The sequence below is a fragment of the Protopterus annectens genome, chromosome 17.part0, assembly GCF_019279795.1.
Source record: "Protopterus annectens isolate FY-2018-M chromosome 17.part0, PAN1.0, whole genome shotgun sequence".
NCBI classification, from domain to species: domain Eukaryota; kingdom Metazoa; phylum Chordata; order Ceratodontiformes; family Protopteridae; genus Protopterus; species Protopterus annectens.
The window spans coordinates 554842014-554858160 of record NC_056751.1 but is presented as its reverse complement, the minus strand read 5'-3'; the positions used below and the strand labels follow the sequence as shown (position 1 = coordinate 554858160).

Below are 16147 nucleotides of genomic sequence, written 5' to 3'. Positions count from 1 at the left end.
CAGTCCATTCTTGGATAGGCCAGAGTTTCCCTCGGCAATGTCGGTCTGATCAACCAGAAGTCTTTCTAAGGTAGACTAGGTGAAAGTAGTGGATCAGCTTTTGGTGGCCAGGGGTGTTCCTGCACCCACTCAGACCTCCCTCCCATCTCGAGTTGAGGTCTTTTCTCCTAGTGCTCCTCCTGGTTTTCCTCCTCGGACCTCCTATCTAGGCTCGGAGCCCAGCACTTCTATTACCCCAGTTCCAACTGGTATGGTGCCAACAGAAGCTCCTTTGTTGGTGCCTGGATTGGCTGATGTCTTCGGTTCCCTCTGAACCGATAAGACTCTTGAGGCTGTAGTTCAGCTGTTGGTTTGGAGAGCTCCGGTACGGTACCTTTTGTTTTCTCTGAGCTGTCCCGAGAGCCCTGACCATTTCGGACTCTTCCCCAGCTCCTATTTTGGAGGGCAGTCCTTCAGAGCAGCTGTGACCCTGGTTCCGAGGTTGTCTTTCCCGGTTTCGGGCTCCCATCCCTCTTCGGGTGGGCTTCCCTTCCAGACCATTGAGAAGGCTTTAGCCTCAGCGGGCTCTCAGCTTGCCCCATGTACGTCAGACTATCACATATTTGTACCTTCTGGACTGCAGCTGCCACCATCTCACGTCGGGACAGAGGACACCAAAATGGCAAGATATCCCTGTTCAGGGTTCATCTTCTTAGGAGTCTTCTTCAGAGATTCCCACTGAGGAATCATCCTGTAAGAAGACTAGCAAGAGGAAGCATTTAGATTCTCCAGAAGCATTTGTCAAGGAAGACACAGACTATGATGGAGAGGGGTTAATCCCGCTCACCCCCTGAAGATGTCTCATTTGGAGACATCCTGGAAATCTTAAAACAGAGGGGTGATTGGGAGCCCATAAACCCATCCTCTGAGGAATCGTGTGTTCTTTGCTGCTCGCCCATCTACTTCGTGGGTGACTCCACCCACTGACGAACTTATTAAGTTAATCGTGCAGCAGGCATGGAAGGCTTCTGATTCCATAGAGCCGATTCCCCGAAGGCCAGACAAAATTTTATCAGCTCCAGAAGACCAACCACATTGGATAAAAGGTTTAGTAGTAGATGCCATGGTGTTGGCAGTGGCCACCAAAAAGGAACTTGCTGAGGAGAGTTCCACTGTCCATCCTCCTAACAGAGAGTCTCTGATGATGGACAGGTTTGGGAAGCTGGTCTGTGAGTCATCGACCTTTACTTTTTGGTCCTTGAATTTCATGGTGCACTTCACTAGACTCCAATTGATCTGCTATTGGATACCCTCATCAGATCTGTGTCTGATGAGATGCGGGATAAAGTTGCTGTCAGCTTGCCACCCTGGAGTCTGTCAAACTCGTTCATGCGGCTCATCGCTTATGCAGCCAGGAACAACCAGAGCAGCGGGTTCAGGCATTGCCATAAGGTGCCATGCCTGGATGCGCTTTTGCGACTTCACAGAACCTTTCAGGTCTTTCTTCCTCAATGCTCTTATTGACAGATCTTCCTTGTTTGGCCCCAAAGTCAGAGAGACACTAGCCAGATACGACAAAAATGGAAAGACCCTTTCTGCTGTGGGCATTCGTTTTTAGACTCCTCAACGATCCTACTGTAGGAATCGGAGCAGTAGTAAAATGCGGTTCAAAATGTCCCAAGGGCCTTTTCAGGACAAACATGGTGAATACTCCCGTTTAGGCAGAGGGGGGAGTTCTAATGGAAGACACCCTCCCCGTGGCAGAGAAGGTCCGTGGAATCAGGACTGCAGCGATTACTCTAGACAGCCCTACCAGTGCTCCTGAATGGAGGCCTGATTGCTTACCTCTGGAAGCAGTCTGGAAAGATTTTCAGTGCACCAGACAGCCCTGGCTATTGATAACTTCCGATAACTTGGGTGTGCAGAGAATTATCACCAGAGGTCATCAGATTCTCTTGACTCTATTTCCAAAGTCCCAGAAGAAAGTCCCCAATGTTCACCCAGTCAGAAGGACCATGCAGCTGTAGAAGTTCAAGAGCTGCTGGCAAAAATAGTCATCCCAAGAAGGCCCACCAGACCAGAGAGGATCCGGATTTTATTCAAGATTCTTTAGTGCTAAAAAGACAGGGGACTGGAGATCAATTTTATGTAGGTCTCTGCCTTCTGAACAAGTTCATTCAGCAAACAAAATTCCAGATGGTGACGGTTCAGTCTGTCCTTCCCTTTCTAGAGATGACTGATTGGATGTGCTCTATAGACCTTCAGGACGTGTATTACCACATAAAAATGGACAGTGCTCCAAAAGGTTCCTCCGCTTCTGGCTGGGAGCGAGTCATTTCCAGTTCAGAGTGCTGCCCTGTGGTCTCACCACAGCCCCCAGTGTGTTCACCAAATGCATGGCAGCAGTAACAGCTCACTTGAGGCTAACCAGATTGTGTGTTTCCATACCTAGATGACTGGCTCCTCACTGCCCCCACCAGGCATCTACTGCTTCAAGCCACACACTTCATATTGCATCTTTTCCAGTCATTGGGCATTACGGTCAACAGAAAGAAATCCCAGCTGACTCCAACACAAGACCTAGAATTTGTGGGAGCACACCTCAATACAGTTTCTTGTGTAGCTTCTCTCCCTCTACACAGACTACAAAAAAATAAGATTGCAAGGACAGCCCATCATATCCAAAGACAAGGTTCCTGCTCTTCTCGTCCTCCAAGCTGTAGGATCTGTGGCAGCAACCAAAACCTTAGTGCTCCTCACAAAATTTCATATGAGACTGCTTTAGTGGCTCTTAGCTGCACAGTGGTCATTACTGACACATCCGGTGGTTTATCCAGTTTTGGTAGCAAATTGCTGCAAGAAGGATCTATCATGGGGGATGAAATCGGAGGAAAATCTGTGGGGTTGCACCTTCACTCCCCCTCCGCCTACCATCGTAGTGACCACAGACGCTTTCCAGATCAGGTGGGGGGGCATTATCTGGGAAGACCTGTTCAAGGCACTTGGTCCCCACAAGAGGCCAATTTGCACATCCGTGTCCTGGAATTGAGGGCAGTGCTTCTAGCATTGCAAGCCTTTCAATCTGTCCTTCCTTCAGGGACGATTGCACTTCAAGTCAGACAACATATCACTAGTCTGGTACATGAACAAACAAGGCGGAACCAGATTTTACCCCTTGTCGGGAAACTGTCAGGATATGGCAATGGGCTGTGTCTTCCAACCGCTTTCTAATAGCAACACGTATCCTGGGAAGCTCCAGTGTGATAGCAGACAAACTGAGCAGGTGCAGCCTCTTGCCACACTAGTGGTCTCTCAATCCCAAGGTAACAATGAAAATTTTTTGTCGCTGGGGCCAGCCCTGCTGCGATCTCTTTGCCTCCCCAATAAACAACAAATGCAGCAGCTATTTTGCCCTAATTCCCCCGCAGGGGGTCCCAGAGAGACACACTCCTCCTCGATTGGTCCCCAGGACTACTTTGCCTTTCCCCTAATTCCTCTCATTCCCCTGTTCTTGAAGAAAGCCAAAAGGTTGAGAAGCAAAGTGATCCCCATTGCACCCTATTGGCCCCATGAAGTTTGGTTCCCCTTCCGTTGGCCTCACCTGATTCACCGTCCTTGGATTCTGGACCCAGTTCCAGCCCTGCTGTCTCACCCGCAGGGATTGGTGCATCCTAACCTTCACAGTCTTAAGCTAACAGCTTGGTATCTTCAATTCCATTAATTGCCAGAACAAATTACCTAACTCAGTACAAAAAATCCTTCTGGCTTCTCATAAACTGTCCACCAGTAAATTCTACCTTGGCATCTCCTTGCGATCTCTAGTTCTTGTCGTGGAAAACTTTCTGGTGGCTGTCACTTCTGCCAGCAGAGTTTCTGAATTGCAGGCTTTGTGTGAAACACCCTTATTTGTTTTTTCATAAAGATAGAATGTTAAGAACCAATCCTTTTCTACCTAAGGTGGTCTCAGAATGTAATATTAATCAGACTATGGGTTTGCCTGTCTTCTTTCCAAATTTTTCAAATAAAGGGGAATATTGCTTGCATTTACTAGATGTTCACAGACAGTTACATTTCTGTCTTGGCAGAACCAAACAGTCTAGAAAATCAAATCAGTTATTCATATCGTTTTCAGGTTCAACTTTGGGTAAACCTGTCTCGAAAGTTACCTTATCAAAATGGCTTATGGATTTTGTTACCTTCATTTACAATCATAGTAACCTCAAGTTGCTTGTGCATGTTAAAGCGCATTCCACCAGATCTGTATCCACTTCAGCTGTTTTCCATTCCAAGGCTTCCATGGAACAAATGTGGAGCCGCAAAATTGGCTATTCCCCATACCTTTATCACCCATTACAAATTGGATATGGTCTCCAGGGGAAGAGCATCTTTCATCTCTATGGTGTTTAGAAATCTCCTTCCGTAGGACCATCCAGGACCTAAAGTAGCTGGGGACTCTCTCCCATTCGTCAGGAATAAATGAAGAGTGACAACATCAGATAAAGACGTTATGTTCTTATCATAACGTTCTGTCTGTGTTGTTGATCTTCATTCATTCTTGGCATCCCACCCTCTTGCCCCCTCCTAAGGACTTATGGAGGTTTGGACACTTGTTCTGGGAGTTTTTAGGTTTCACTTTGGATATGGCTTCTGTTATCCTTCTATATTTTGGCTGCAAACTCGATCTGAGGTAATAGAGAGAGGGGCATTGAGGGTAGAGTGTTAGCTCAAGAGTTTTTTGGATGTCGCTAACTGTATAATGGCTGAGCCAGTTCCGAGGGTCAGAACAGAGTCCCATTCGTCAAGAATGAATGAATGAAGATTGACAACACAGATGGAACGTTATGTTAAGAACATAACTTCTTTGTCTTCAAGGAAAGATCACTGAAACAATGAAGCTACCTGCTGGCATCACCCTTCACCTGTAGAAAATTAACTTTTTTTTTTTATCACAAGTTTACTTCCCTATGACACCTTTACTAGCTTGAAGAGTAGAAGAGCGCACATGACAAGATGAACATGTTTATACAGATAGATGCCTTAGATGTTTTGATGTCTTGTACACCTTTTATTATCCTGTACTGTTTGTCCCCACACCAAAAAAAAAAAAAAATGGGGAAGCGAATCAAAAATCTATCCTGATAAAAGGAACAGAAGCTTGGTAAGCCCAAATATTATGATTCACTACGACTGTGACTTCTCTAAGATTTAGTATTATAGCAAGTACTTTACACAACTGTACTTTTATATTACTTATCAGGTTTATTTTTTTATTTTTCTCTTTTTAATTTGATCTACTTTTCTAATGGAATATGCAGTCGCAGTGTGTATTTATGACTAACAAGAGTGGAGATGTTGACGTTTTTTTTTCACATGTCAAGATGTAATACGTTAAGTCAAGGAAATTTTGCAAGGACTGTATCTAGAAGACTTGCATAGCTGTTTTTTGTTAATAAATCTGTGCAACATTTCTGTGTGGTGTTTATATGGCTGTGCTTTCCAGGTGCAATATTTCTTGTCTCCCGTTCCTGTTTGAGTTTGTAGGAACCATGAGAGTTTTGACTATGCATGCCACCGATTAAGGACGAGTTGTCAGTTTAGGTAATATGGTTAGTTTGTTGGTTGTTTATTTATTTATTTGTCTTTGCAGGCTTGGCAATATCACGCTTTTACTTTACCTCTGAGAAAGACTCTACAGAATACCTTCCCAAATGCAATGTTAAACTCTTCCTATCTGCAAATCAGGTTGATGTACACAATGCAGCTAAGAGAGGTAGGTGTCCATCTTTGTGTGTGGTATTCATAGGTGTTTACTAGGCTGACTACAAGGACCTTTTTAAGCCTACCCATGCATCCCAAATCTCTTAACAAGTTCTGGTACCCTTGATAAGTGTAAGCAGGGGTCTGGGAAGTGAAACATTTACAAGCAGGGGTCTGGGCGATGAAACATGTACAAGCTGCCTGGGTCCATTAGAGACATAGGTGCCAGACCATGGATGAATTTCCTGTGCCCCATCCAGTTGTCCAAGTCACACTTGAATTGGGTTTAGGATGAACTCTGCTCACATGGATGGCGAGCCTGTTCCAGAAAAGGGTTAGTCTCTGGGGTACATACCCGTCTCTCCAGCAGGTCCTATTTGTATCACAGGCAAGGTTCAAGTCTTCAGAAGATGTAATTCTGGTAATGTTTGATCTGATATTGTTAATCCTCATTCATTCCTTACGTATGGGTATCGGTTCTGACCTTCCAAGCTCGCTTCAGCTACAAACTCTCGAGCTAAACTCTTACCCATAATTCCCCTCTCCCTGTTACCTCAGATTTCGTTTGCTGCATTGCCATTCGGTCGTGTCAAGCTGCTTCTCTTGAGCTAAGTATAGATATTTGCTGTCAGACTAGTCTAATATAACCTTTTCTGTCAGAAAAGTTTCTAATTTGTTGTCTCTTACCCTATCGCATCTAGCGACCATATTTTCTTCAGTTTCCTTCACTTTACTCGGCCCTTTTTATCGTGAGGTATTTTCCTCCCTTACCATTGTTGGTAATCCCTTCCTTTTCTTCATTACCTTCGGGTATTCTTTCTTACAATTGCTGGTGCCCTTTCTTCTGTCTCCTTTTCTATCATGGCAGATAAAAAAGGTAGTCCAGGATTTAAAAGGTGTTCTGATTGTGGACACAAATTACCTACATCAAATGTGCACTCTTTGTGCGTTTATTGCTTGGGTGTGTCTCACTTATCTGTTGACCCGTCCTGTGGTATTTGTAAAAATGTTTCCAATAGAACTTTGATTGAAAGGAAAAATAAGTTGTTGCTGAAGGGACTTCTCAAATCTTCCTTTTCAGAGGCTATTTCTGGGTCGGAGGCTTCAACCTCACCTAGAGTCCATAAGAAAATTTTGGATGATCCTACTAAGGCCAAGTCTTCGCCTTCGTCCCCGGCTGGGGACTCCCACCAACCAAGACCTAAGAAGGCTAAAGTTTCTGCTTCGGAGCTCACTCAGTCGGCCCCAGCGCTTTCGGTGCCTAGACCTTCAGCACCGAGGCGTTCGGCGCCATCAGTGATCTTGGCTCCTTCTACTCCTGTAGCCTTTACTATATCAGTACCGAGGGGCTCCTCTGTTCAGACTACTACATCGGCACAGACTGTCCAGTTGGCGCAGACCTTCACCACATCGGCTCCGATATCTTACTCGGAACCACCGCCTTAGTTATTGGCACCTATTTTGTCTGTTCCAACTTCGGTACCGATCCTTTTGTCAGTGCAGACCGTGACCTCGGCACAAATGATTTCCATAGTGCAGACACCCGTGGTCCAGTCTCTCTCGGCACCGTTGCTCTCAGTGTGAACTGGTGAGGTGGGCACCGAGCTTGTTTCTTCTGTGGACAGACCTGTTTCTCCCTCAGTCTCCGTGAGGTCCACTAGAAGCCTTTCCGAACACATGTGTCTTGAGGATCAAGTGCTTCTGGCCAGAGGTATCCTGCCCCCCCCAGGACCTACCCTTCCTTGGGAGGTGATCACCCATAGCCAAAGACCCCTTCTTATTCTCCTCCTTCATTGCCTTTGAAGTCCATTGATACAGCACAGTCTTCCCCCTCTATGGTTCCATTTATGGATCTCACTAAGGAACCACAGTTGCCTTCGTGGCAGAAGAGTTTTGCTATGACCCAGGATGACAGTTATGACACACGTAATTTGTTGTTTCACCGCCATCCGGGGACTCCGGGTCGCCAGGCTGAGCCACTTAGGGGAGGGGTGACCCTTGTCCTGGACTCTCACCCCTCTTCAGGTGGACCAGCCCTCCAACTGATGGAGAAGGCTGTGGCTTCTGCTGGCGATACTGTGCTGTCTGTCTCCCCGCCCTCCTCTGGATCGCTGTGTTCACAAGTCGCACCTAGCGGACACCGGGCACAAGGGCCTCTGGACATATTCCCACAGGAAACCTCTTTTCCGTTGTCTTCCCCAGCTTCTCCCTCTGAGGACGTTCACCGGAAAAGCTCATGTAAGAGGAAGCACATGGACTCCACAGAGGAGTCCCTCACTGAAGACACAGACTTTGATGAGGGGGAAGGATCCCCTCGGTCACCCTCTGAGGTATCCTTTGGTGATATCCTCGAAATCCTTAAACAGAGAGGTGACTGGCAGCCCTCTAATCCGACCTCTGAGGAGTCTGTGTTCTTGCAGGCGCCCGGCCCCCTACCTTCTAGGTTACTCCACCTGCTGATGAACTTGTCCGGCTCATTGTGGAGCGTAAGTGGAAGGCTCCTGACACCGTCGAGGCTATTCCCCGGAGACCAGATAAGATTTTGTCCCCTCCTGCTACGGATCCCCATTGGTCTAAAGGTCTTCCTGTGGATGCTGTGAGGGTGGTGGCCACAACCAAAAAGGATCTGGCGGAAGAAGAAAGCCAGACTGTCCACCTGCCCAACAAAGAGTCCCGGGCCCTGGACAGGATAGGGAAGCGCACCTTTGCATCGGCGACCTTTGCTTTCAAGTCCCTGAATTATATGGCACACTTTACCAGGCTTCAAAGGGATTTGATTTCCGAGCTCTCTGAAACCTTGGCTGGTGCCGTGTCTGATGAGGTCCATGACAAAGTGGCCTCTCAGCTGGCCAACATTGAGTCAATATCTAACTCCTCCATGCGACTGATATCTCACGCATCAGAAGGAGCAGCTAGAGTGGTGGGTTCAGCTGTGGTCTTGAGACAACAAGCCTGGATGCGCTTGTACAATTTCGCGGAACCCTTTAAGGCTTCCTTTCTTAACGCTCCCATTGAGGCCTCCTCGTTGTTTGGACCCAAAGTTAAAAGCACACTGGCCAGATGTGAATAGGACAGTAAGACCCTTTCTGCCGTAGGTGTCCGTTATTCTTCCCCTCAACGTGCTTTCTCCTGAAACCAAAAGAGTGGGAAGATGTGGTTCAAAAAATCTCAGGGTCCTTTCCATGGCACACAGGCTGAATTCTCCCCTAGAGGCAGAGGGGGAAACTCACAGGGAAGACGCCCCTTTCGGGCAAGAGGGGGTCCACATAACCAGGGTTCCAGGGACTCTTTCCTGGCCAATCCTACCAGCGCTCCTGAAGAGCGGCCCAACTCCTTTCCTCTGGAGGTGGTTGGGGGTCGTTTCTCCTTGTACCCTTCTGCCTGGCTAACCATCACCACCGATTCTTGAGTACAAAGGATAATAACCAGAGGTTATCATATCCCCTTCGATCTTTGTCCTGTCCCTTCAAAAAACCTTCCCGACATTCCACCCAGTCAAAGGGAAGAAGCAGCACTAGAGATAGAAAAGCTGCTAAGAAAGAGTCATCCAAATAGTCCTTCCAGACCAGAAACGATCCAGATTCTACTCCAGGCTATTTTTGGTGCCAAAGAAAACCGGGAACTCTAGACCAATTTTGGATCTCCGTGTATTGAACAAGTTTGTGAGAGTACAAAAATTCCGGATGGTCACAATGCAGTCTATCCCTCCCACTTTTGGAAAAAGACGATTGGATGTGCTCAATATTCAAGATGCGTACTACCACATAAAAGTGGACAGGCCATCAAGAAGATTTCTGCGCTTCCGTGCGGGAGCCAGTCACTACCAGTTCAGAGTACTGCCCTTCGGACTCTCTACAGACCCCAGAGTGTTCAGAAAGTGCATGGCAGTCGTCACAGCTCACTTGTGACTACAAGGATTCCAGGTGTTTCCATACCTAGACGACTGTCTCATTTCCGCCCCCACCAGATATCTATTGGAGGAAGCCCTGGCATATTCTCTCCTCACTGCACAAAGGCCAGGCATAACCGTAAACTGGCAAAAATCCAATTTCACCCCATCTCAGTCCACAGAATTCATAGGGGTCATCTTGGATACAAAGAATTGCAGAGCATCCATTCCAGAGCACAGCTTTCTAAGGATAAAGCAACAACTGATCCCAATCCTTTCAAGGGAGAAATCCACAGCTCACTCTGTTCTACAGCTGTTGGGTTCCATGGTACCCTCCATCACCATTTTCCCCCTGGCCAGGTTTCATATGAGGCTTCTACAATGGCTACTGCCCACCCAATGTTGTCCTTGTCAGCATCCTCTTTCAGACAAGATTCGAGTAACTCACAGGTGCAAACAGGATTTAAATTGGTGGATGACCCACAACCCATCACAATGGTCTCGCCTCTTCTCCCCCCCAGCAACCCAAGGCTAGAGTGACCACGGACACCTCCCTGATGGGGTGGGGGGGCTATGTCAGGGACAGACAGTCCAAGGCACTTGGTCCGAATTTTAGGCCCAACTGCATATAAATGTTTTAGAGCTGAGGGTGGTGCTTCTGGCGTTGCAAGCATTCCATCCCCTGCTTACCTCCTTTGTCGAGAGGCCATGAGGATATGGCAATGGGAGATGGCTACCAACCATTTTCTTCTAGCAATGCACATTCCCGGGAGTTCCAACGTGATAGCAGACAGACTCAGCAGGTGCATTTTACAGCCTCACGAGTGGTCCCTGAATCCCTTGATAGCAGCGGAGATCTTCCACCGCTGGGGCCGTCCTTGCTGCGACCTCTTTGCATCCCTGACCAACTACAAATGCAGCAACTACTTCGCCCTGATTCCCCCTCCGGGGCAGTCACCCAGGGACGCTCTAGTCCACGATTGGCCCTCGGGTCTTCTGTATGCATTCCCACCTTTTCCCCTCATTTCCGTAGTTTCTGAAGAAAGCCCGTCTGTTGAAGAGCAAGGTGATCCTCATAGCACCATATTGGCCTTGTCAGATTTGGTTCCCCTTCCTTTGGCCTCACCTGCTAGATCAACCATGGATTCTCCATCCAACCCCGGAGTTAATCTCACATCCACAGAACCTGATTCATCCCAACTTGGACAGCCTGAAGCACACAGCTTGGCTCCGCCAATTCCCTTGATTGCCAGGCAGAACGATCTTTCTTTACCATTACGGGACATTCTTATTGCATCTCATAAGTCTTCCACTAGAATTACTTATCTAAGCAAGTGGAAAAGATTTACCTGTTGGCTGAAAGAAAAACAAGTAGATCCCTTCTCAGCACCGTTGTCGATAATACTAAAGTACCTGGCCGACCTTTTTCAATCTGGTCTGTCGGCCTCTACCATTAGAGTTCATTTGCTGCAATATCTAATTTCCATGAGGGTGTCCAAGACTCCTCTCTTATGTCACACAAATTATGCAAGACCTTCATAAAAGGTGTGATCATTTGAAGCCCCCTTTTAGAGAACCTATTCAACCATGGGACCTGTCATTTAGTTCTACAAGCTCTGACAATGCCACCCTTCGAACCAGCTTCTTCTTGCGACCTCAGATATTTGTCACGGAAAACCTTGTTTTTGGTCACCATTACTTCTGCCAGACGTATCGCTGAACTTCAGGCTTTATGCATCAAGAGTCCATACTTGATTTTTCATAGAGATAGTGTCTTTGAGAACTAATCCTTCATTTCTACCAAAAGTGATCTCTGAAATGTCCATTAATCAAACCATTGAATTGCCAGTTTTCTTTCCCAATCATTCAGAGGAGAATATTGCCTACATACTCTAGATATTCACAGGCAAATCCGCTTCTACTTGAACAGGAGTAGGTCCTCTCGTAAATCTGACCAGTTATTTTTGGCCTATTCTGGACCTAGATTAGGATCTGCTGTTGCTAAGGTCACATTAGCTAGATGGTTGAAAGACTGTGTGACCTTCATTTATACACAATGTAATATCCCATTGCCTACTACCATGAAGGCTCATTCGACAAGGTCCGTGGCAACTTCTGCTGCCTTCCATGCCAGAGCTTCTTTACATGACATCTGTGCAGCTGCAACTTGGGCTACGCCTCATACCTTCATCAATCATTACAAATTGGATTTGGCCTCCAGGGGCAGAGCATCTTCTGGTTCTATGGTGCTCAGGAATGTCCTTCCATGAGAGCCTCCCAGGAATAGAGGTAGCTGGGGACTCTGTCCCATACGTAAGGAATGAACGAGGATTAACAATATCAGATAAAGAAGTTATATCTTACCTTAACGTTCCATCTGTATTGTTGATCCTCGTTCAGTCATTACGACCCTTCCTCCTTCCCCCTCCTGCAGCTTCTAGTGGATCTCACCATCCAGTTCTCTTAGGTCATTTGACCAGAGGTAGCCTCTACCTTCCTTGACTTGCAAACTCAATCTGAGGTAACACGGAGAGGGGAATTATGGGTAAGAGTTTAGCTCGAGAGTTTGTAGCTGACGCAAGCTTGGAAGATGGCCGGCTCGGTTCCGAGATTGGAACAGATACCCATACGTAATGACTGAACGAGGATCAACAATACAGATGGAATGTTATGGTAAGACATAACTTCTTTTTTTGTGGATGTGCAGGAGCTCCATCAGAGTGGGTCTGACAATGCCTTGTATGCCAGGTATAGATCTCCCCTCAACTGCCTGTAGGAGAGATAATACAGGGATCGGCCTTGAGGTGGTCTGCATAGAAAATGCTACTTATGCCTTGTGTTTTAGTGAAGAATCTCTGTGGACATTCCAGTTGTTGGATATGCCTGGTTAGGTAAGCTTCCATGGTGGCCTTTTGTGATGGAGTGGCTTCAGAGTCCTTTTTCTTTCCAGAAGTTATGCATGTTAGACCAAATTAGCTGTTAACTAAGAATAGTAAACGAACACTGGGTTCTGTAAACAGGAACCGGAACAAATAGAGAAACTAGCGATACCACTGCCGTCAGAGCACCAGGTCCAAAGGAGCACACAAATAGAGCTTTAATGCAATTTTTATTTAAAACGACAAAAAAGCATTTTCGCTACTGTTCAAACAGTAGCTTCATCAGAAATACAAACAAGTTGGCGCCAAAGTCCGTTTAAAAAGTTTAATACTGAGTGACGTCACCATTTAAAACGTGGGCTTGCGCATTTAATTTAGACATAATTTTAAAATTCAAATATGTAAAATACAAAAGTAAAACACAAGAGCACAAGACCAAACAACTAAAAACTAGAATTGCAGCATATAACCAGATAGCGTGACAAGTGTTGTCTAAATACTTCCCCTATCCGAAAGTTCGAATGGCACTTTAGTAATCCTGAACTTTTTGCCGTCTAAATTAGCCCTATCCAGGCTTCAGTGTTAGGGAAGTGAAAAAACATCAATTCTTGTACTAGAGGACAGTGATGCCTCCCCTAAAGAGGACTGTCTGGTGGACAAGATTCTGAGTAAATATCTTAAGGCCATACCCCATATTTGCAAAGATTCTTGGTCTTTCCTTTTAGACATAAATAACATTCCCTTCGATGAGGCTTATAACTTTCTTACCATTGATGTGGTTGACCTATACACCTCGATCCCACACAATGAGGCCATCGAATGGGTTAGTATCATGTTAAATGATTTGGGGGCACTACTGGTGGAAATTGACACCGTGGCTGAACTGTTGGACATCATTCTTTCCTCTAACTTCTTCCTTTTTGAGCAACAGTACTACTTGCAAACACAGGGCATTGCAATGGGGTCCCCCTGCAGCTCTAGTGTGGCAAACATATTTGTTGCTTTTTGGGAAAAACAATTTTTGATGCACAACATAGTGTTTCAACACCAAATTTCTTATTACACCAGATATCTAGATGACATTTTCATCTTATTTAAAGGCAGCAATGCTGAAGCTGATACATTGGTCAACTATCTGAACAATACTACTGACTTTTTTAAATTCACTTATCACTTTTCAACTTCGGAAATTGATTATTTGGACGTTAGGCTCGAGAAGGATTTGCATAAGGGCGGTTTTCTCTCTACTATCTTTAGAAAGCCGACCTTTTGTAATTCATTCCTTCATTTCTCGAGCCAACACCCTTTTAAACAAAAAAGGTCCGTAGTAAAGGGCCAACTTATTAGAGCCTCAAAAATGTGCAACACGGAAGAAAGTTTTGATAAAGAATGTAACACACTTAGTAGTATGTTTTCTAGTAGAGATTACCCTGAAGACCTAATTTTTGAACTCATTGGTGAAGTTAAACATAAAAGACAATCAGGTTTATATGCACCGTTATTAACAATTAGTCATTCTAATTCTGAGGTCTGTTTAACTATATGTCCAACTGAGTTTACTCTAACTCATACTAATCCAACAACACAGGACAACACTAATAATGGGTCTTCAGAACAAGTATTTCTCAATTATGGAAGTAGTTTTATAACCACATTCAATTTGGACTCATCTACTATAAGATCTATAATTCATAAAAACTGGTATTTTATTACCAGTAACCCACAACTTTATGGTAAATTTGACTTTTTACCGCCTATTGTATACAGGCGAGGTAACAATCTTAAAAGCATATTAGAAAGAAACAAAAAGTTGGACTTCTTCTCAAAACAGAAAGGCACGTTCTTATGTGGCCACTGTAACTGGTGTAAATTATTAAAAACAGGTTCAACATTTCAAATTAGAGGAAAAAAGTATGACATCTACCATAAAATAGACTGTAACACTAGATCGGTAGTCTATTTGGCTTTGTGTGACTGCTGTCCGGCTTATTATGTCGGTAAAACAGATCAAAGGTTTAAGGATAGAATATACCAACACTCTTATGCAATAAGGAAAAAGAAGGAAGACAATGCCTTAGCAAAACATATTATGAATCAGAGAGGCCATAGCTTCCATTTTGTAGCTATTGATCACATTCCATACAACATCCGGGGAGGGCCCCAAGCTTTATTCCTTGAAATCAAGGAATTAGAATGGCAAATTAAATTAGACGCCTTTAGTAGCCCGGGCCTCAGTGAACACTGTAACATCTCTTGCATCCTTAAACTCAAAAGTTACATGAGATAACTAACACCTTTTGCTATCCTTAAACTTAAGTGTCACACGAGACAACTAATAAACTCCCCTTTTTTCATTCATTTATTTCAACTTTAGTATTACATTCAATATAATAGTAAGATATGGTTTTTGGATACACATAAGACAAGTGGGGTTACTAACAACAGATAATACCTGGTTTTACAAGAATTTTTAGGACCTGTGTAGTTTCTTACCCCAAACTACCATACATATGCCTTCCACTTTTATACTTAAACACCTTTTTGGTTACACTCATTGAGGTCCTATTCTTGTCTCTTTTTCTACTTCGGTAATATATATTTTTTGAAGTCACGTATTTAGTTTCAGTTTGACTATAGTATATAGTAGTCTCTCAAATAGGAACTAAATTGATGGCTTAAGTATAGTCTCCTCTTAGAGACTACCTCTTTGGATGGATCATTTTCCTGTATATTGATTTATATATTTAGCCATTATATCTAACAGCATAGTCGGTACTACTCTTATTTACCTAATATAGCCCCCTTCCCTGTTAGTAGGGAATTACAGGTTGGGAATCTAGCCTAGTTTCATAGTATCTTTAGGGGAGGCATCACTGTCCTCTAGTACAAGAATTAATGTTTTTTCACTTCCCTAACACTGAAGCCTGGATAGGGCTAATTTAGACGGCAAAAAGTTCAGGATTACTAAAGTGCCGTTTGAACTTTCGGATAGGGGAATTATTTAGACAACACTTGTCACGCTATCTGGTTATATGCTGCAATTCTAGTTTTTAGTTGTTTGGTCTTGTGCTCTTGTGTTTTATTTTTGTATTTTACATATTTGAATTTTAAAATTGTCTAAATTAAATGCGCAAGTCCACGTTTTAAATGGTGACGTCACTCAGTATTAAACTTTTTAAACGGACTTTGGCGCCAACTTGTTTGTATTTCTGATGAAGCTACTGTTTGAACAGTAGCGAAAACGCTTTTTTGTCGTTTTAAATAAAAATTGCATTAAAGCTCTATTTGTGTGCTCCTTTGGACCTGGTGCTCTGACGGCAGTGGTATCGCTGGGTTCTGTAAACAGGTAAACATGGTTCTTAGTGGTAAATATTTCAGATAGTTACAATTTGAAATGCAGTCTCGGAAGCAATGAAAGTGATTCTGCAAAAAAAGGTGGTTGAGTATATTAATCCATGATTGTGGTTCCCCAGAATAACACCCTTAGTCTGAGGTATAGCGGTCCCAGAGTAAGAAAATATATTAGCAATGGGGGGTGGGTGTAGTGTCTTCTACATCGGGAAAGGCTTTCCCCCTGCAAAATAATGCATTGAAAGGACTGTAGCAAGCTTCAGCATTCTTTGCTGTTTTTGTGACTTGCTCT

At 44.5% G+C, this 16147-nt stretch overlaps 1 protein-coding gene across 1 annotated transcript in view; it reads left to right on the top strand.

Annotated features, from left to right (window-relative positions):
* LOC122791843 (cytosolic 5'-nucleotidase 1B-like) overlaps positions 1–16147 on the top strand; it is a 690897-nt gene that overhangs the window by 424727 nt on the left and 250023 nt on the right. The window contains exon 4 of the mRNA XM_044059803.1: positions 5627–5749. Coding sequence (XP_043915738.1) covers positions 5627–5749 — 123 coding nt within the window. The remainder of the gene's footprint in view (positions 1–5626; positions 5750–16147) is intronic.